The 19,075-nt window shown below is 33.0% G+C and overlaps 1 protein-coding gene across 2 annotated transcripts in view; it reads left to right on the top strand.

Moving 5' to 3' along the window:
• The window catches only part of LOC113519480 (uncharacterized), a 295,148-nt gene that overhangs the window by 248,568 nt on the left and 27,505 nt on the right, over window positions 1-19,075 (top strand). For both annotated transcript variants that reach the window (XM_031909578.2, XM_026904597.3), the window contains exons 4-6: window positions 1,947-2,117; window positions 3,286-3,430; window positions 7,766-7,893. In XM_031909578.2, the coding sequence (XP_031765438.2) occupies window positions 1,947-2,117; window positions 3,286-3,430; window positions 7,766-7,893 (444 nt within the window). The remainder of the gene's footprint in view (window positions 1-1,946; window positions 2,118-3,285; window positions 3,431-7,765; window positions 7,894-19,075) is intronic.

Below are 19,075 nucleotides of genomic sequence, written 5' to 3'. Positions count from 1 at the left end.
CAACCTTCGGCAAAACAGAAATTTTATTATGCGGTGAAAAAAAATTACAACACATACAATTGTGTGACTATTGTGTGACTATTTAGTATTTTAACTTAAAATTATTATCACACGTGAGAGTCAAATGAGTTTATATAATCAAATTGTTTACTTTTCAAAATATACAACTCTCTCCGATAAAATACAACATATTACTACAATGTGTGTCGAGAACTACTGCATAATTATGATAATATAAATATACATACATGTTTTCAACATCTCTTATGTGTATACTGCACTTGTTGTAACAATAGATTGACCAAAATAAATCACAAATCCGTACACGTCCCCGTATTAATCAATTTCTTCATCCAGCCACCTTTTGTGTTTGAAAGGATTCCTCGTAACAGGAAAAAATCTAATACAGTCATTCAGTCACTCCCTAATGGCTTTTGGACAAAAAAAATTACATCTAATTCTTCACATAATCGCATAATACGGTTTTTTTGCTACCGAATAGTTTTTGCCGTTTTGAGGGGCTGTTCGGGGTCGGACACGCCCCAACATGAGGATTTCGGCTGGCTACGACCTTTAGATAGGAAGAAAGACTTTCTTGGTGTCGAACAGTTCGTAGGAAGGAGAGAGAGAATTGTTTTGTCTGCTAATACAGATAAATAACTGAGGGTAGTAAGGAAATATATATATATACTTTACTAATTTGAAAATGTGTTTGTTTGTTTGTCACCTTTTAATGCTTTAACTGATTTAACCAATCAATGTGAAATAAAAGATATAGGCTCCTTTTTATTATTGGCATGAACAATATCGCATTTACGCAAACGAGTCGCGGATAAAAACAGAAATATAAGTTACTAGCTTTTACCTGCGACTTTAACCGCGTTACTCGTTGATTGTCCGAGATAACAATTGTCTATTACCTTCTCTATTCTAAACAGTACATCCATACTAAGTTTCGTGATTGGTAAAGCCGTTAAGACACTACAAGGTAACAGAAAAATAAACTCACTTTCACATCTATAAAATTAAAATCTCCTATAAATAATAGAAATATATGATAAATAGGTACTCATTATATATTTCCAATGTACTAATATTACACTATATTCTATTAACAATTGTGTGAAAAAATAAATGTATTAAAATTTTCATTACACCATTTCAATTTCATTACTTAGACATTCATACAATAAAATCTGTCTGATATACCTTCAAAGCGAGCGTACTCGAGTAATTCAACAAGTATGCATATCACGTTACTTTGTGACGAGTAAATTGCTTCTTTCAATAACGTTAAGCTATGAATTTTGTATTAAAATTCACTTAACCCATCAGGTTGCGTTATTAACTGCATTTGAATTACATTGTGCATAATGGATCGCTCAGCAGATTAAAATTTAAGTATAAAAATACTAGGAAAACATGATAAATATTGTCTCGCCTTTGTATGTATATAAACTTAACTGTCCAATGCTGAAATGAGACCTCCCCCTATTGGGAGCTTGCTAGTAGTTGCCACGCTTGGCAGTTAGGCTTTGGTGATGTTTTAAGAGAGACTGCCCATGCCTCGACCATTATGTTCCCTTTGTCACCTGTACCCACGAGAAAGTTTTTTTTTTTATACAACTTAGAATGACAAACAAGCTAACGGCCCACGTGATGGAAAGTGGTAACCGTCGCCTATAGATATGAGCAGTATCATGGACATAACAGAGTATACTGTTTCGCCCATGATACCCCCATGCGTTGCCATTCCTGAGGACTCAGGTGTTATTCCTCTGTACCCTGTAAATTCACGCCATATCCCATCCTTCAAACCGAAACACAGCCATGCAAACACAACTGCTTCACGGTAGAAACACGAATAGGGTAGCTTATTCTATGCGATGACCACACGACAATATTATATAATACAATTTATATCACATAATACATTTTTTTTCCAGTTGCGTGCTCAACGGTGACTGTGACGAAGTGCCAGGCTGCTCTCAAGACCCTGCAAGCGTTTCCGTTCTTCAAGCCGACCTGTCTCTGTCGCGAGCCGAACGTCGATCCTGAATGTAATTCCTTCCGCGACTTCCTTTTTGACCACCCTTGCGTCTTCGTTATGAAGAAAGGTATGTGTAAAAACCCTTACTAATATTATGAATATGAAAGTTTGTTTGTTTGTTGAGAAAGACTATTTTTTGATAAACCGTTGATAAATTTATTTTTTATTGTAATATTATTGACATTGTCTAATTTGCAATATATCTTTTTGTAAAACTACAGTACGTCAAATAAAAATTTGCATGCCAATGTTGGTAAAACACTTTCGAACTACACATGGTTATGCAAATAAATTTATCTTTAAAAGCTAGTTATATATTTTTATTTAATGGGGTAGTCAGACATTTGTTGATTACATTGACACTGTGAATAACGTTATTCGACCTGCCCACATTTTGCTAAGCATATTCGTATTAGAATCCAATATGACAGAAGGCTAGTCTACCACCGTCATTCGATTTCATTTAATTTATTAATAGTGTTTTCCACTAGTAAATTAAAATATTTTCTTCCATAAGTACTAATATTTCGCGCTCAGTTAATATAAACCTACGTGATTTCCCTAATGTAGCATAATTTCTGTAACTTGTATTTTTATTAATAATAAAAAAACCTTAATATGATAATTTTTTGTTATTATTCAACCTATATTTCTTAACGAAAAATGTTAAGTTACTCATACAACACACAAATAAAAGAAACGTTAATGATTTTATCGTTATCATTGTATCAGCTTTTAACTGTCCACTGCTGAATATATGCCTTGGCAATAGTTGCCACACTTGGCAGGTGGATTGGCAACCGTAATTAGGTCTTAGAGATGTTTTAAGAGGGACGCTGCTGCCCATTCCTCGCTTTTGCTCAGTAACCTCTTACGACACCCACGAGAAAGGAAGGGTGGCGTATTCTATGCCGGAACCACGCGCCAATGATTTCAATTCCATCCATTTATAAATGATCCATCTTAAATTGTTTTCAAACTGTAAACTTATATTAAAAACTACTAAACAAATATTAAAAACGTCTGAAAATCTCGAAAATATCACTTCTTAAAAAAAACAACTCAACATTCAAATTTCAATCCGTTTTCAGCACTTCTATGCTGAATCTGTTTACAGATCTGGACGGTTAGGTTAAAAAAAATATGTTAATAAATAACTAAGAAATGACGTATTTAAATATAATTATTATTATTCTTGTAGTCATAATATGTAAATTAATTATTATTATTTATAGAAAAGGACCCGTACCCTGTCGAGACCCTGCCGACCTGCAACTACGCGCTGAGTGTGTGCCACAACGAGAAAGCCTGCTCCGTACTCTTCGACCGGTTCAAGAACGCTTGCAAGACTCGGGACGGGGAATGTCGTATGGATGACAGGTACAAATATACACCTAAATATTTTGTATGGATTTAAAATGGAATGGTAACCCCATCTACGCTGACGGGATACCAGTGAATGATAACAGGTGAAAATGAAGTAAAGCTCATTGTGGCGAATTCAATAGGTAATAATCACGATCACTTCCAGATGGAACCGCATGGAGGCCGATCTGATAAGGCAATGGGACCCTTTTTATAATAAAAAGAACTAACTTTTTATAATAATCCCTCCCTCTGGCCTAAATAATTTATATCAGGTAGTTCTAATTTGAGTAAATTTTACTAAATATGACTTATTACAGAGGAGCACAAAACTGTATTTCAAATTTATATTAGAGGCTAATGTCTATACTAAAAATACATATTAAAAATTAAATACATGTTTTTATTTATTTAAATAACTTTATTGACCAAAACAAAATAAGGTACAAAAGGCAGACTTAATGTTAGTAGCATTCTCTACCAATCATTCTTTGGAATGAACAGAAAATCACGAACGTGGTACTTCATTATTGGAATAGGTAAAGAAAATAACAAGTAATTATCTAACGTATTAACTATATAGTTTTAACCAGAGTCCACTTTCTAGGGAGGACCGCGGGAAGGTCGACTTGTGAGGGTATTAGTAAAACCACTAGTTTCCATTACTAACAATCCCCTCTCTAAACAAACGATAGTTGCCACCTTCCATCAACTTGCCATTCTAAGTTGCATAAAAAAATTCTAACACATATAAAGCACCTACACACTAGCGAAATGAGAAACACGTTAAATTTAGGAAATACCTACAATGGAATACATTTGAAAACATGAAATTGTCTATTGTCATAGAAAATACACGGTCCTCTGTACATTGAAACAGTAAAATAGATAATTTATTCGTGAGAATGTCCAGGTTGGAACGGGTTATTTTGAGCCATTGATCAGACTCGACCGAGTTTATTTTGCATAGGGATGGCTTGCTGCTATTTTTGAGTACGTGAGCATTAAATGGGCCGATAAAAGCCTAAAATAAATGGCGTTAATGGTTTAGGGGCATATAGAAGAGAAAAGACAATTGGCCTACCTTTGTTAAAATGTATTTTCTCCGGGGGAAAAGGTCATTTGGAAAATTAGAAGCGGGAGCAACAGCTGCCTTTGTAATGTATTAGTTCACTAGCTGCCGCCGCTGTCTTCGTGTATATCGATTGTAAATAAATACTTGTTTCAAATAAAATTACTTGGCTGAAATGTTCGTGATAAAATTTGAAAAGAGTTACCTAAACTTTACATAAACGATTACTCAAAAAAAAGTAAATAATAAAATTCAATTATTCTGACAGCTTTATAAATTAAAATTTTGTTTAAATTTCGTATACAGGTATTCAAAGACCGCTATTTGCCACAAATCTGTATATATATAATTAAATTATTGTTTGTTAGTCTCGCTAAAACTCAAAATAGGCTTGATCAATTTCAATATTTCTTTTTTATTTTGTTCGATATTAAACAGTGGCGGTTTAAAAGAAAAAAGTCTTAAAACCCCTTAAATTCTGATGTAAAAAAAAATTAAAAATAAATAATTTTGTATCGCTACTTCGGATTGCTTTTAACAGATGGCTTTGTTGATGATACGAAGTTCATAATATAATATGATATACAGCCACACATATCAATAAGTCTTGAAGTATTAAAAAATCCGAAATATCTAATAATAGCAAAAAGGCTTAGGCTGGAGTCACATTAAGCGACATCACCGTTACACTCGCCAGGTCCGCAAAGAACAATCTTTCATGCTAACGCCACACACACTACACAGAAGTCCTTTGTACCATTTACAGACAGTTCTCTGTCAATACCAATTATGTGATCTGTATCTATCATTTGCACGCGGATTATCCGTCGGCGTACGATCAGTAACATCCGTATTGCATGTTTTACAATACAAACTGCTTACGGTCTAAAATAATATAATGTGTAATAGGAAGATTCGCTACATAAAATCTATTAATGTGGCGCTAACCTTATTTATCAAGTTTACCTGTGATACAACAACCTTAACACTTTCAGTATTATAGCAAAAAATACTCAAAATAACTAAAAAATACTATCGAACAAGCGCTAAGCTAGTTGGCGCAGCAATTAATTAATTAACGAATACAGAGTACTTTTTATTTGAATCGAACAGAAAGCTGACTGAAACTTTGTCGTCTGGCGTAGTCAGCAGTCTTTACTCAGCTCTGGTTCTATTGATCTAATACACTTTCAAAAGTTTCAAACTAGAAACTTGTCCGGAAAAGTGAACAATTTGATTTTCTGTTCTATCTGATTAATTGTAGAAATAAATAAGCATAAAAATAATAAATATATGAATAACTAGTTGTATTCCGCGAATTTACTTATGTAAATTAAGACATTGTAATTGTTTTAGCGGATTCTAATGTTAAGCACATTGTTGTACTATAAAAAATGAAAGAAATATATTGATGACTAAAATTCCTTAAATAGACTGATCAGCAGTTCCTAAAGTTGGTTCCGCGGCAACTACGAGGAAGACTTTGTACATAAGTTTTGTGCTTGGGCACCTCTGTCCCATTCGTGTTATGTCCATGATACTGCTCATGTCAATAGGCGATGGTTACCAATTTCCATCAGGTGGGCCGTCAGCTTGTTTGCCGTTCTATATTGCATAAAAAAACCTTGATGTTCTGTAAAAACTCACCAGAGCTCGACAAAATTATTTATTTTTGTCTATTAAATATTATTTTGAAATACAACAAAATATTTGATGAGAAGAACTCATTATTTGCTTCCATTACAATATTTTTAATAAAAGTTTATGTTCTTATTTAAATTACAGTATCTTTGAGTTGTAATAATGTAATATGGGGTTTCATAAAATAAAAGGTATTTAGTAGACGTTCTGTTATCTTAAAAGTTCTTTGTAACCTTAGATGGACCAGATACGCTAAATGGACCATATCGTAGAACATAATTAATCCCAATATTAAATATAACGATATTCTAAAACTTTTCACAATTAGTATTATTGTGTGTAATGTATGCGTGACCATAGATTTTAGGTGAATAACAGCACTCCATTTATTGCGAAGCTTATACTAAAGCCGAAACCTATTAGCTACTGTGACACAGATAACAATAAGCTAAAGGTATTGTAATCTAGTATGCAAACTAGTTTTGTGTGATTTAGCGCCAACTAAAATTTCTACGTATAAAATACAAAAAATATGCTCACTACAAAAATCCCTAATGGGGGTAGTCAAATGCTTCTGTCGACTGTTACTATTATGGTTAAAGTAACAGTTGACATCCAAGAGACAACTTGGAATCTAACGTGGCAGGGGGACTAACCAATCGCCATCACTTGGATTGTTATACAACTTAGAATAACGAACAAGCTGACGGCTCGCCTGATGGAAAGTAGTAACCGTCACTAACAGATAACAAAAACACTTTGCACACCAATAATACACTGAAATACTTAAGGTTCTGTGCATTGTAATTTCAGTTCTATTTTTTTGATACACCTCCTTACCCTGTAATTGCCAAATTAATTGTAAATTAATGAATTAATAAATTTATTTGTGAATAATTAATAAATTTATTTATTATTTAATTAGTTAATTTAATTTAATAATTAATTATTAAATCTTCAAACCAAAACAACTATGAATAAACAGTTTACCAAGTAAGCAACCAAGTAATGGGATAGAAGAACCCATGTAGATTTTATTTTTGTACAAAGCCTTCCACTAGTAATTTGATTTTTTATCAATGCTTTCCATTGCCGTAAAACTAGTTGGAAATTAAAATCGGGACATAAAATTTCTGATGCAGGCTAGGATTAAAGTGCCCACCATACATGAATCATAATAGAATTGGCTTTGTATAACCTGCCAAGTTTAATAGGTCTATTGCACTGAGAGTGTAATATTAACTGGTTAGTACATTAACATCGGTGGTTTACACCAAAGCTTATCCTATTATATTTCGAGTGAATATCTACCCACATGTCTAACTGTCTATAAAAATTAATTAGAAAACTAACGCGATCATTTAGATAAACTATTATATTTTTTAGATACCCTCAATGTAGAGAAACAATATGTACGATGTACGACAATGAATGGATAGAAGTAAATGTTTTTGCTTCATAAATGAAGGAATGACATCGCTACATCGGATTAATCGTGATGTAACTTGACCAAAACGACGAAGTAATTCAGATAAATTGTTATACTTGCCTGAATGTATACGTTAATTCCTGACTAAATGAATTATGCAACGTAAAATGTTAAAAATTAATAATGATTAATTAATTCACCTATATAGAGAAGCCTGCCGTGAAGCCTGGTCTGGGTTACGCTTGTCCCCACTCTTCGGTTGCATCTGCCCAAACACCCACATGAAGAAGCGCTGCGACCGCATCTTCGCCATCGTCAACCATAACCCGTGTGTTGGTGAGTACGCACCTTTATATAAGGCTGAACGCTCACTGTCTCTGTGGTTTCTGAGTGAGAAAATTATTATGTATCATGGAAAATATATTCTAATATTTTTAGCTCAATATGTTGAAATTGGAAATATTATAAGATAGAATTCATTTATATAAACATTTTGAGATATTATTGTTTTAAACGTAATTTAATATAAAGTTGTGATTTAATTTAAGCATATTTTAACTACATTTACAAATTGACTTACTAGTAAATCTTCTAAAATTGTAAATTACTCTGTCAAGAAAGTTTAAACTAATTATTAAGCCATTCAACAAACTAAAACTTTTATTCGATATAAAAGGTTGTTAAATAAATAAATAGAAATATATTAATAAATAGCTACGTCGGACAAACTCCAAAACTTAATAGCCTACCGACAATACTCTTTCAAAACTAATTTCATAAGAAATAGAGGCATCCTATCGATCACTATTCTATGCGCACTCCAATAATAACGGACTCGTATAATACAATATTCTGTTATCTGTGTGTAACAGGGCTGCCAATAGATTTTGTTCAATTATTATATACAATACATTGTCCTATTTTTTTTTGGTGGATGAAAATGGAATGATAACCCCGCCTGCGCTAACGGGATACGCTGGCGGAGCACCAGTGCAAGTTGATAGATGAGAATGAAAACAGGTCAGTTAGCCCATCATGATGAATTCATCAGGAATTAACCATGATAGTTTCCAGGGGGAACCACGAAGAGGTCGACCCGGTTGAGTATATTGCTAGCAATGGGATTTTTAGTCTCCATTACTAACAATCCCTTTCCCCCCTACACTGTCCTATTACGTTTATAATTTATATGTAAATTAGATATTAAAGTATAAAACAGGAATGCTAAGTGACTGACTGACCCATATACCTATCAACGCACACACACATACATATTTCGTAGCCGAAGCCACTTAATTTAGAATCTTGAAATTTTGCAGGTAGGTTCTATATATATCATAGATGAAGTATAAGAGAGGAGTTTTGAAATTTCAATACCCAAGGGGGTAAAACGGCGGTTGGAAGTTTGTATGGAAGTTCTGTTATATAATAGTTGTAGCCAAAAATACAAAACTTTAGTTTTAGATTTCTAATTAGAAATAAATACTTTTCAACATTTTTGGATATTTTGCCCCTAAAAAGGTGAAATGGGGGTTAAATAGAAATTCTGTCATTTTTGTAATAAGAAGTATGAAAGTTGGTTTTTACGTAAATCTCTTTCCAGCAATTATTATTAACCTACGAGTACTTGACAAAGATTATTTAAAAAAAAAAATAAACAGATATTAAAAAATAATACAGTGTATATATATATATATATATATATATATATATACTGTATGACTTTAATTCCTTACTAAAGATTGCCAAATTACTTAAATGTGGGCCTGTTAAGTATGGAAACACCACAATGGAAACATGTGACAAATACTTTTGACTAACCCATTTTGAATTACCGTTGTAAGCATATTAATACTTATATATAGTATAAGATAACATGGCACGCCTCTCCAAAATCCAAAGAATTTAAAATGTGTGAACAAAAATTTAGGTTACACGTCGCAATTTACCACTTATATCGTTAGTCGGTTAAAAATCGATGAATTAATGTCCTTGACCTTTCATTTGTTGACATGACAAATAATGACTCGAAAGTAGTTCTAAATCAAACCAATGATTACTAAACCATTTGTTTGTAATGGAACAAATTTATTGACAATAACAAACCACTTTACTTTTACCTGTATAATGGAGATATGAAAGGTAAAGTCTCGTTTTCAATAACAGTAATTATTTATTGTAGTTTCAATTACTTGGCAACTGTTCTATTCTTATTATTATAGAACTCTTATCTGTTGTCGGTTTTTCGAGCAATGTGACCAGCCGTTGCCACTTCAGCTAGCTTATCCTTTGAGCTAAGTTGGTTACCTTGCGGATGCGATGGTGTATCATTTTATATATATATATATATATATATATACAACTTAGAATAGCAAACAAGCTGACGGTCCACCTGATGAAAAGTGATAACCGTCGCCTATAGACATGAGCAGTACCATGGACATAACAGAGTATACTGTTTTGCCCATGTTATCCCTCATGCGTTGCCATTCCTGAGGATATATTATATATATATATATATATATATATATATTCTTTATTGCACTAGAACGAAAGATACAGTGATTAATTTAACAACTTGTTAGCAAGCGGGAGCTTATCTCTGAAAGAGATCTCTTCCAGACAACGCAGTGCAGCTAAAAAGAAGACAATTAATTAACGAGTAATCTAGTGCAGGAAAGGTATAGGAAAAAATATTTTTTTTTATCATTTCCCATCAGGTGGACCGTCAGCTTGTTTACCATTCTAAGTAGATATCATAAAAAAATGCACCAATAAACGACGAAATATTTCATAGACATATTTGATATATTTGAATTTAGAACGCAAAACCGTATCTACATATAAATTTCACATAGCCATGAACAAGTGTTTTGCTCCAAAATGTGTAATAATAATAGTAACTTCAACCGTCATAAAATAATATGAAAGTTGACTCTATCGATTGTAAAAATCGATTCAGAATTAACGACGTAATCGTGTAATAAAAATACACACGAATTTTATTTATTTTACGAATTTTATCAAAATCGGCTCAGTAGTTTTATTTTAGACCAACATAACTAATTTTGCCACAATTGATGTCGGTTTTTTTAAGACACAATCTTTAATTATTTCTTATCAAACTAAAAATTATCCTATCCCTTAAATTGGCTCAAACAATGCACATTAAAAAAGAATCATAAAATCGGTTAAGAGGTTTCGGAGATTAGCATGAACGAACATTATGACACGGGATTTTTATATACTAAATATAAGTAAGCTACTAACACCCACCTGCGACACATGTTGCACGTCAAAACTAGGTCAAAACTCGAGTTTGCTTCGCCGTTCAAATATATAGACATACATATAATGGGGGTTATCTTGGTAGCCTCTAGTACTCAGAAGTTTCGCCTATAAACTCACAACTTCCTAGTCATACCTATACATAAGTATTAATATATGTTCATTAAAGCAGTTGAAATATATTCAATTCTACTCTACAGTTTAAATGTTTTGGACAATTAGGCATTATCATAATTTCAGCCATTATCCGTCCACTGCTGGACATAAGCCTCCCCCATAGACTGCCATAAAGAACGGTTCTGAGCCACCTGCATTCATTGACTGCAGGGCAACGCATTTCAGGTCGTCACTCTCAACAATTAGTAATCGAATTAAATCAAATAATTTATTTGCAGTATACAACATTACTAAAGGGAGGAGGGGGGCAAAGGGATTGTTAGTAATGGAGACTAAGAATCCCATTGCTAGCAATATACCCAACCAGGCTGACCTCCTCGCGGTTCTCCCTGGAAACTATCATGGTTAATTCCTGATGAATTCATCATGATGGGCTAACTGGCCTGTTTTCATTCTCATCAATAACCCTTCACTGGTGCTCCGCCAGCGTATCCCGTTAGCGCAGGCGAGGTTAGCATACCATTTTCACCAATCAAAAAAAAAAACATTAATGGTCTTAATACTATTCGTATATATAGCATTTGTCCAATGTATTCAGCCCGTAAACACGTATGCAATGTTTACATATTTCAACTGTCAAATTTAGTCAAATTAAACAATAATAATAATAATAAATAACCAGTCTGGAACAACATCTCAGACGGTTGGGATTCCGAGGCGGCTCTCTCCCGGGAAAGATGCAGAAAGCGGTGCTCTTAGATTCTGCCCGCATTGTACGTCGGTTTCTCTCCCTGGGACCCTGAACCCCGGCCGACTGTGCTTCTGCCGGGGGTTAGTTGCCATCTCCTCTCCTTAAGAGGGGAGATGAGAATTTTGGTAAAATAATAAATAAATATACTTACTTTTTACGCTATACATCATTTCAGCCATTATCCATTAACGTTGTTATTACCTATTTTTTATGCAATTTTAAACTGTAAATTAGCTGACGATTTATTTAATGCAAAAATTATACATAGAAAACACCCAGATTAATACAAACAGATATACAATAGTCATTAATACAAATGTACGTATTGTACGGGAATCGAACCTGCGATTATCGGGACGTAAAGCGTTGTGTCAAACCGCTTGATGTTTTCAAAGTGCTTAAACTTGTTGTTTTTTATTATTTCATCGGGATTTTTTATTATTCTAAATAAAATAATAACGTTACAATATAATCACATTCCTAGAACCAATTTAAATGAGTTTTCAATTCTATCTTAATTTAATTAAATTAAACATTTCCTGGATATAACGGACCTCGTAATAAATTAATAACAATTGAGAAACACCATTGTTATGTTTCCCTTCAGCTCGAACTCATCAAATCAAAATTTTACTATAATAATAATATTTTCGTAATGGGCTCATTAAGATCAAAATTATTCTTAGAATATTAGACGGAAATTTAAGCATTCTTATTCTGTTTTCTTGCTTATTATCAATACTCAATCTAAACTTAAAAGATCTCGAATAAGACAACTAAATCAATAGGAAACATTACTACATAAAATGTAAATTAAAACACAGAAAAACCATTAGACATGCAAAGACAAAAATGACTTATGGGAACTCCCTAATTTATTCTATTAACAACAAAAAAATCCCCAATAAACGTACGTAATTTGATTATTGTTGTAACAGTGGCAACCCTGAGCATAACTCACTCAGATTCAATATACGTGAACGTTTGATTCATTTCTTATAATCTCTGTGGAGTTCTTACTGCGAGGGCCCAGGATCCCCGGGGGCAGGAATCCTAATCCCGCGGTAATCCCGGGATGATCCGGCGCGGGGCGCGTCATCTTTCAATCTTCCGTAAGCCCTTTTAATTCTATAAATTGATCGCGACTTTTTGCTTTATGTTAGTTTTCCGTTTTACTTTCGATGTGTTCACGTTTGACATTTCTCTTTCTTTACCTCGGAATTTGGAAATTATTTCGAAGAATAATGTAACAATATAGTCGGCCAAGTTACACATGATCCGTTATAAATCTTAATCCACGGTTTGTGAACCCGGATATCAGAGTTCTCTCACTACTCTAACACGATCTATTCTGGCGATAATAACTATAGTTAACTAATTTAACATAGATTAAGACTAAATCTATATTGGCAATGAAACTACCCTATTAATTATAACTTTCAATTTGTTCGTAATAAATAATATCTGTAATCTACACTAGATCATTGTGATAATTAAAACTTAATTATAACTAGAATTATGAACTATATATCACACAATATTAAGCATGGTCCTTAACGTAAGTTTTTTTTTCTTTTTTTATATTAACACATTAATAAAATAATTTATTGATAGGTAAATCTATTATTAATTATTCAGAAATTTTGGAGCCATCCGACAAAGCTATATTAATTTTCTTTTTTTATTTGCTCCTTAAACAGAGTCGGGGCATATTGGCCCTTACTAAAACGTATTTATAATCATTATTCCATCTAATTATATCTGATATTACTACATTACTTTTCCTCTAGATTTATTCATCAAAAAGATGAGGAATTTATTAAGTTTATTTTAGTTCAAAATCCCTGTTTACAATTAAGATAATTGACAATTGTATTTAATTTTATACAATTCTGTCTACGAAATTAAGTACCTATTCTTTTGGTAAATGTATACGACAACTATTAGAGTCGACCACAAAACCAAGTAAACCAATTACAAAACGTTACCTCATCAGTCTTAGAAATCCGACCAAGTCTGATTTGCAAGAAAAACCTAATGTTTGAATTCGCTTTAACACAAATTGTCAAGTTATAAGCTTCAAGCGATCCTGTTCAACTTTGAAGTTAATTTAAAATCACCATTGATTACTATGTTTTATAAATGTATAATATATTTTTAGCAATATTATAATAATTGATAACATCATCATTATCAGCCGAAAAACATGAAATAGTGAGCAAAGTTTTCCTTGTAGTATAAAGAAACACTAATTAACTAGCTAATTCCATTAATACTACATCTATATATTTGACAGCAGAATAAAATACTAAAAAAATATGTTAAAATAGTCTCGAAGAACAACTCAAGAGAAATCAGATATTTTTGAACAAAATTAAATGTATGTACAAGTAATTAACAACAGAGACTTCATTAATAATATTAAAATCTAGCTTTACTTGTAATAATATTTGTAAGTATTTGTATCATATATAAAGATACAGGAGAGTTCAGTATTAATCAATTAACTATGATGAAATGATGATAATGATAAAGTTACAGATACTGTATGTATATATATATACATAAAACTAGTAATATATATATATATATATATATATATTACTAGTTTTATGCCCGCTGTTTCGTGTGCATGGATTATAATAGAAGTAGACCACTTTTACATAGTATATTAAAATAAAACCCACACTAGTTTTTAAGTTACACCTACATGCATACAACAGTGAAACTCCCATCCAAATTCATGTAGAAGTTTTTGCATGATACCAGGATACCGGAACAAACATACAAACAGCCAGAAAAACGGGCGAGCATAAAAGATCATGGAAAGGTCACAGAGTCACGGGGTTTTCTGCCTAAAAAAATAATAAATACAGAAAGCCAGAGAGACAAAGTTTCTATAAATTTTTATTATTTTGACATTTACTGGTTTTATTCAAAACCTTTTTAAATATCTCCCACGTACATATATCGTGTAATTATAATTTTATTATATTAGTAAGATAATACGTCCGCTACCGCCTATAAATTGTTCTATAACCTGAAGAGTTTGAATTGAAACGAGAAGCGACGGATTAAGGATTAGCGAGATTTAACAAACAAATATAAATAGAAAACGTAATTCAAATCTCCCATCATTTGTAGAGGATTCCCGGAAAATTTGAGATCGGATAATTCAAGTTTCACAACCTCATTTTTTATGAATTGTCATTTCTTGATTAATGTATTTAAATCCTTAATGGATCATTTTAAGGTAGCATTTTGTCTAGCTTGAAATAATTATTGGTAACACTACTTTCTATCCGCGACTTTGTATGAAAATTAGTAATTTCTATAACATTAGAATTATACTTTTACCAGAGGGGGAGACTTTGTACAAAAGTCGATTGCTTGGGTACCTCTGTCCCATTCGTGTTTCAACCGTGAAGCAGTTGTGTTTGCATGGCTGTGTTTCGGTTTGAAGGGTGGGATATGGCGTGAATTTGCAGGGTACAGAGGAATAATATATGAGTCCTCAGGAATGGCAACGCATGAGGGGTATCGTGGGCGAAACAGTATACTCTGTTATGTCCATGGTACTGCTCATGTCTGTAGGCGACGGTTACCACTTTCCATCAGGTGGACCGTCAGCTTGTTTGCCATTCTAAGTTGTATAAAAAAAACTTAATATACACGTTTGTTATTTATCAACCGATACAGTACCTGCTATGCCATTAAGATTAACCCATGAGCGTAATCGAGCTCTGCTTATGCTCATCTTCTAAATGGCATAAAATATATAATATTTTTTATACCAATGAGGTGGCAAACAAGCATACGGCAGACAGCTAGGCTTTGGTTTAAAAGGGGCGCTGCTGCCCATCTAGCCTTCCCTTAGTCGCCTCTTACAACACCCACCCGAAAGGAAAGGGTGACCTAACTATGCCGGAATACACGGCCACTGTATCACTTAAAACTTTAATGTCGACAGGCTGTCACTTTTGTCAAAGAACAATAGACCATTTGCAGTAGCAGTAAATATAAATTTGAAACAATATTTATTTCACATCATCCTCATGTCAGCCGTTGACTGTCTACTGCTGAACATAGGTCTCCCATTATTGAGAGATTTTGCTAGTAGATGCCACATTTGACAGGCGAATTGGCAACTGCAGTTAACTGCAGTACGCTTGCAGCTAAGTGCAATAAGCTTAGATTTTGGTGATACGACCATTTTACGACCACTAAACTTAGATCGCATCTTACGGCACCCACGAAGAAGGAAATTTATCAAATACATTTTTACACCAATGATTATTTCTACGAATCACACAGTAATATTGGCGTATTTAGATTATTTTCCAAGGAAGGAGGGGCTGACCCTTTTAAAAAGGCACATACGTACTCTCAGACATGTTTGTGCCTAAAACTTAGTCTTTATTTTGGGGTGGGCACCAAACAATTTTATAGTGGGCACGCTCCTCCTTCTCTAAATACGCTTACACACACAAACATGCAAACCTATATCGTGTAATTCAGAAATTATATCAAATATGATAAATCTATACTTATAATAAATCTGTAGAAAGATCAATTCTGTACATGGAATATATTTCCAAAATAACTATCAGGGGGAGATTAGTGATCGACACTGATGCCAAAAATGCAATCAGTAAGATTTTTGTCTGTCTGTCTGTATGTTCGTTATAGAAACAAAAAACTACTCAACGGATTTTAACGAAACTTGGTACAATTATTCTTCATACTCCTGGGCAGGTTATAGTATACTTTTCATCACGCTACGATCACCACCCGTGCGACGCCGGGACGGGCCGCTAGTATAACATAAAACATTGTTTCCTGTTTACCATTTATAGGTAAATTTGATAATATTAATAAATATAATAGGTACATTTTAAATGATTTCTACTTCAAATCACTTGATTTCCCTATAGCCTCCACTAAGCCTGAGAATTTTCTATATATAGAAATTGTTAAATTTCTAAATATAGCTACTGTTTTACGCGCGTGATCACTGAAGCCTATTTATACCCGAACTCTGTGTTTTCTTGTGAATAATTTATAAATTGTTTCACAATATTTCATAATTTTGTTCAAAGAAATTTGCAGATTTACGTCTGTAAAGAGAACTTGGTCTTCTCTTAGATTGGAGGTTCCCAAATTTCTTTGTTTTGTACACCACTTGCTATGTTTTACAGTTTGCTACAGTTTACTAATACTTAATTTTTGAAGTTTTTTGTCGAAAATTACGTAATGATTATTTATAGAATTAATGTTCATGTATCGGTTTGTTATATCATCAAGAAAATGGTTGCATAAAACACAAGAATTAAAATTGAATAAGTACTTAAATAGTGCACGCTGAGTTTTGATACAATCGAATTGAAATGTAATCGATATCAAATTGAAGACGTCAACTTGACATTACTCATTGGTATCATTTCATCATCATCAGTAGGATTTATATTTTACAAAATTCGATCGAGCGAGTCGTTAGAACTTTACCTATCCATTTTATAAAGCATTTTTGCAAATGAATCCATTATTTTGTTTTTGAAACAACAAAACATTTCCCAACCCTATAACTAGGGGGGAATTATTGCGCACTCCAATTACTTCGCGGCAAATATTTGCTGACTCCGCATGGAAAACAAACTGACAGTTGGAAGGAAAGAAAACGAAGTCGTTACTTCCCACTAGATGGTAACAGTTTTAATTTATTTAAATAACTTTCTTAAACATGGCTATCCGCTCCGACTTCACGCGAGTAGATATATAGATAAATTTTTAATATTTTTTATAATAGGCAATATATATATATATATATATATATATATATATATATATATATATATATATATATATATATATATATATATATATATATATATATATAAAATTTAATATTGTATTTCCTCTTTATAATGGTAGTATAGAAAAAAGTATGTTCAAAAACTGGACTTAATGTTGATAACATTATCTGCTAATTCCTCACGCCATCTCAAGATGATCAATTCAACAGTGCTTTTATGTAAAATCCTTTATTTAACTTGGTAGATTAAATCTTGCAAGCCGACAATATAATATCCAATACTCAATATTGAGCTATTATCAAAATGGCTGCTGCCACAATATGGCGGATTACGTTATAAAAACTCGTTTTTAAACAGTTTTGTTATATTTTAATATGACTGAGATAGAATATTACTATTTAACGTAGATTTATACAAAAACTGTATTTTATCGTCAGGTCACTTCTGGGTAGCACAACCAATAACATCCATATAATATTAATTTAAAAACCAAGTACCAATACAATAGCGAAACAAAAGGAGGGAAATCTATTCAATTCGGAGCCTTTGTGCTGAAGGCACTTTGACGGCCACAAAAGTAAACCTTTTTGAAGATTTCTCCTTTTTTTTTTCTTTGACACGGACTTTTTCTGCTTTTTTCCCATTCGTGATTATGTTAATAAATTTCCAAGTTGTAAAGGATAATAAAACTTTTACTGAAATTAAAATATTTTAGTATAGTTTAATCTGAAAATAAACAAAAGAAACAGATCTTCGTAAAGATCTATCTTTTTAATGGGATGAAAATGATGTTAATTATAACCCCTTCTGCGTTATCGGTATACTCTGACAGAGTACCAGTAAAGGATGACAACTGAGAATGAAGTCAGGTCCAACTGACCTTACACATCTATCGTGAAGAAATCTCTACGAATCGACAAGGGGCTACAGCGTGGAGGTCAATCAGACAAGATATTTCTAGCAATGATACTATCAATCCCTGTACATACCATACCAGAGGGAGACTTTGTACAAAAGTCGCTTGGGTACCTCTGTCCCATCCGTGTTTCTACCGTGAAGCAGTTGTGTTTGCATGGCTGTGTTTCGGTTTGAAGGGTGGGATATGGCGTGAATTTACAAGGTACAGAGGAATAACATCTGAGTCCTCAGGAATGGCAACGCATGGGGGGTATCATGGGCGAAACAGTATACTCTGTTATGTCCATGTTACTGCTCATTTCTATAGGCGACGGTTACCACCTTCCACCAGGTGGGCCGTCAGCTTGTTTGTCTAAGTTGTATAAAAAAAAATACAATTTCTCTTCTCTCCTCACATTTAACATCTATTCAGGGGATAGATATAGGCATGACAATATTACACGTGGTTAATCATTACTTAAACCGTATAATTAATATAAATAAAAAATGGGAGTACGTTATTGATCAAATATCTGTGCCTCTAGTGAGAAAGGCTTCAATTCAAAATGGCCACTTTTCAGGAGAGCCAAAAAGCTATTTTAAATAAAGAAAAAAAATTCTGCTGCTTTTATTATTTGCTAATTGAACAAGT

Source organism: Galleria mellonella, unplaced genomic scaffold, assembly GCF_026898425.1.
Source record: "Galleria mellonella isolate WM207_F2 unplaced genomic scaffold, CSIRO_AGI_GalMel_v1 utg352, whole genome shotgun sequence".
In the NCBI taxonomy this organism is placed as follows: Eukaryota; Metazoa; Arthropoda; class Insecta; order Lepidoptera; family Pyralidae; genus Galleria; species Galleria mellonella.
Note: the sequence above shows the minus strand (reverse complement) of the source record. Positions and strands in the feature narration are given on the sequence as shown.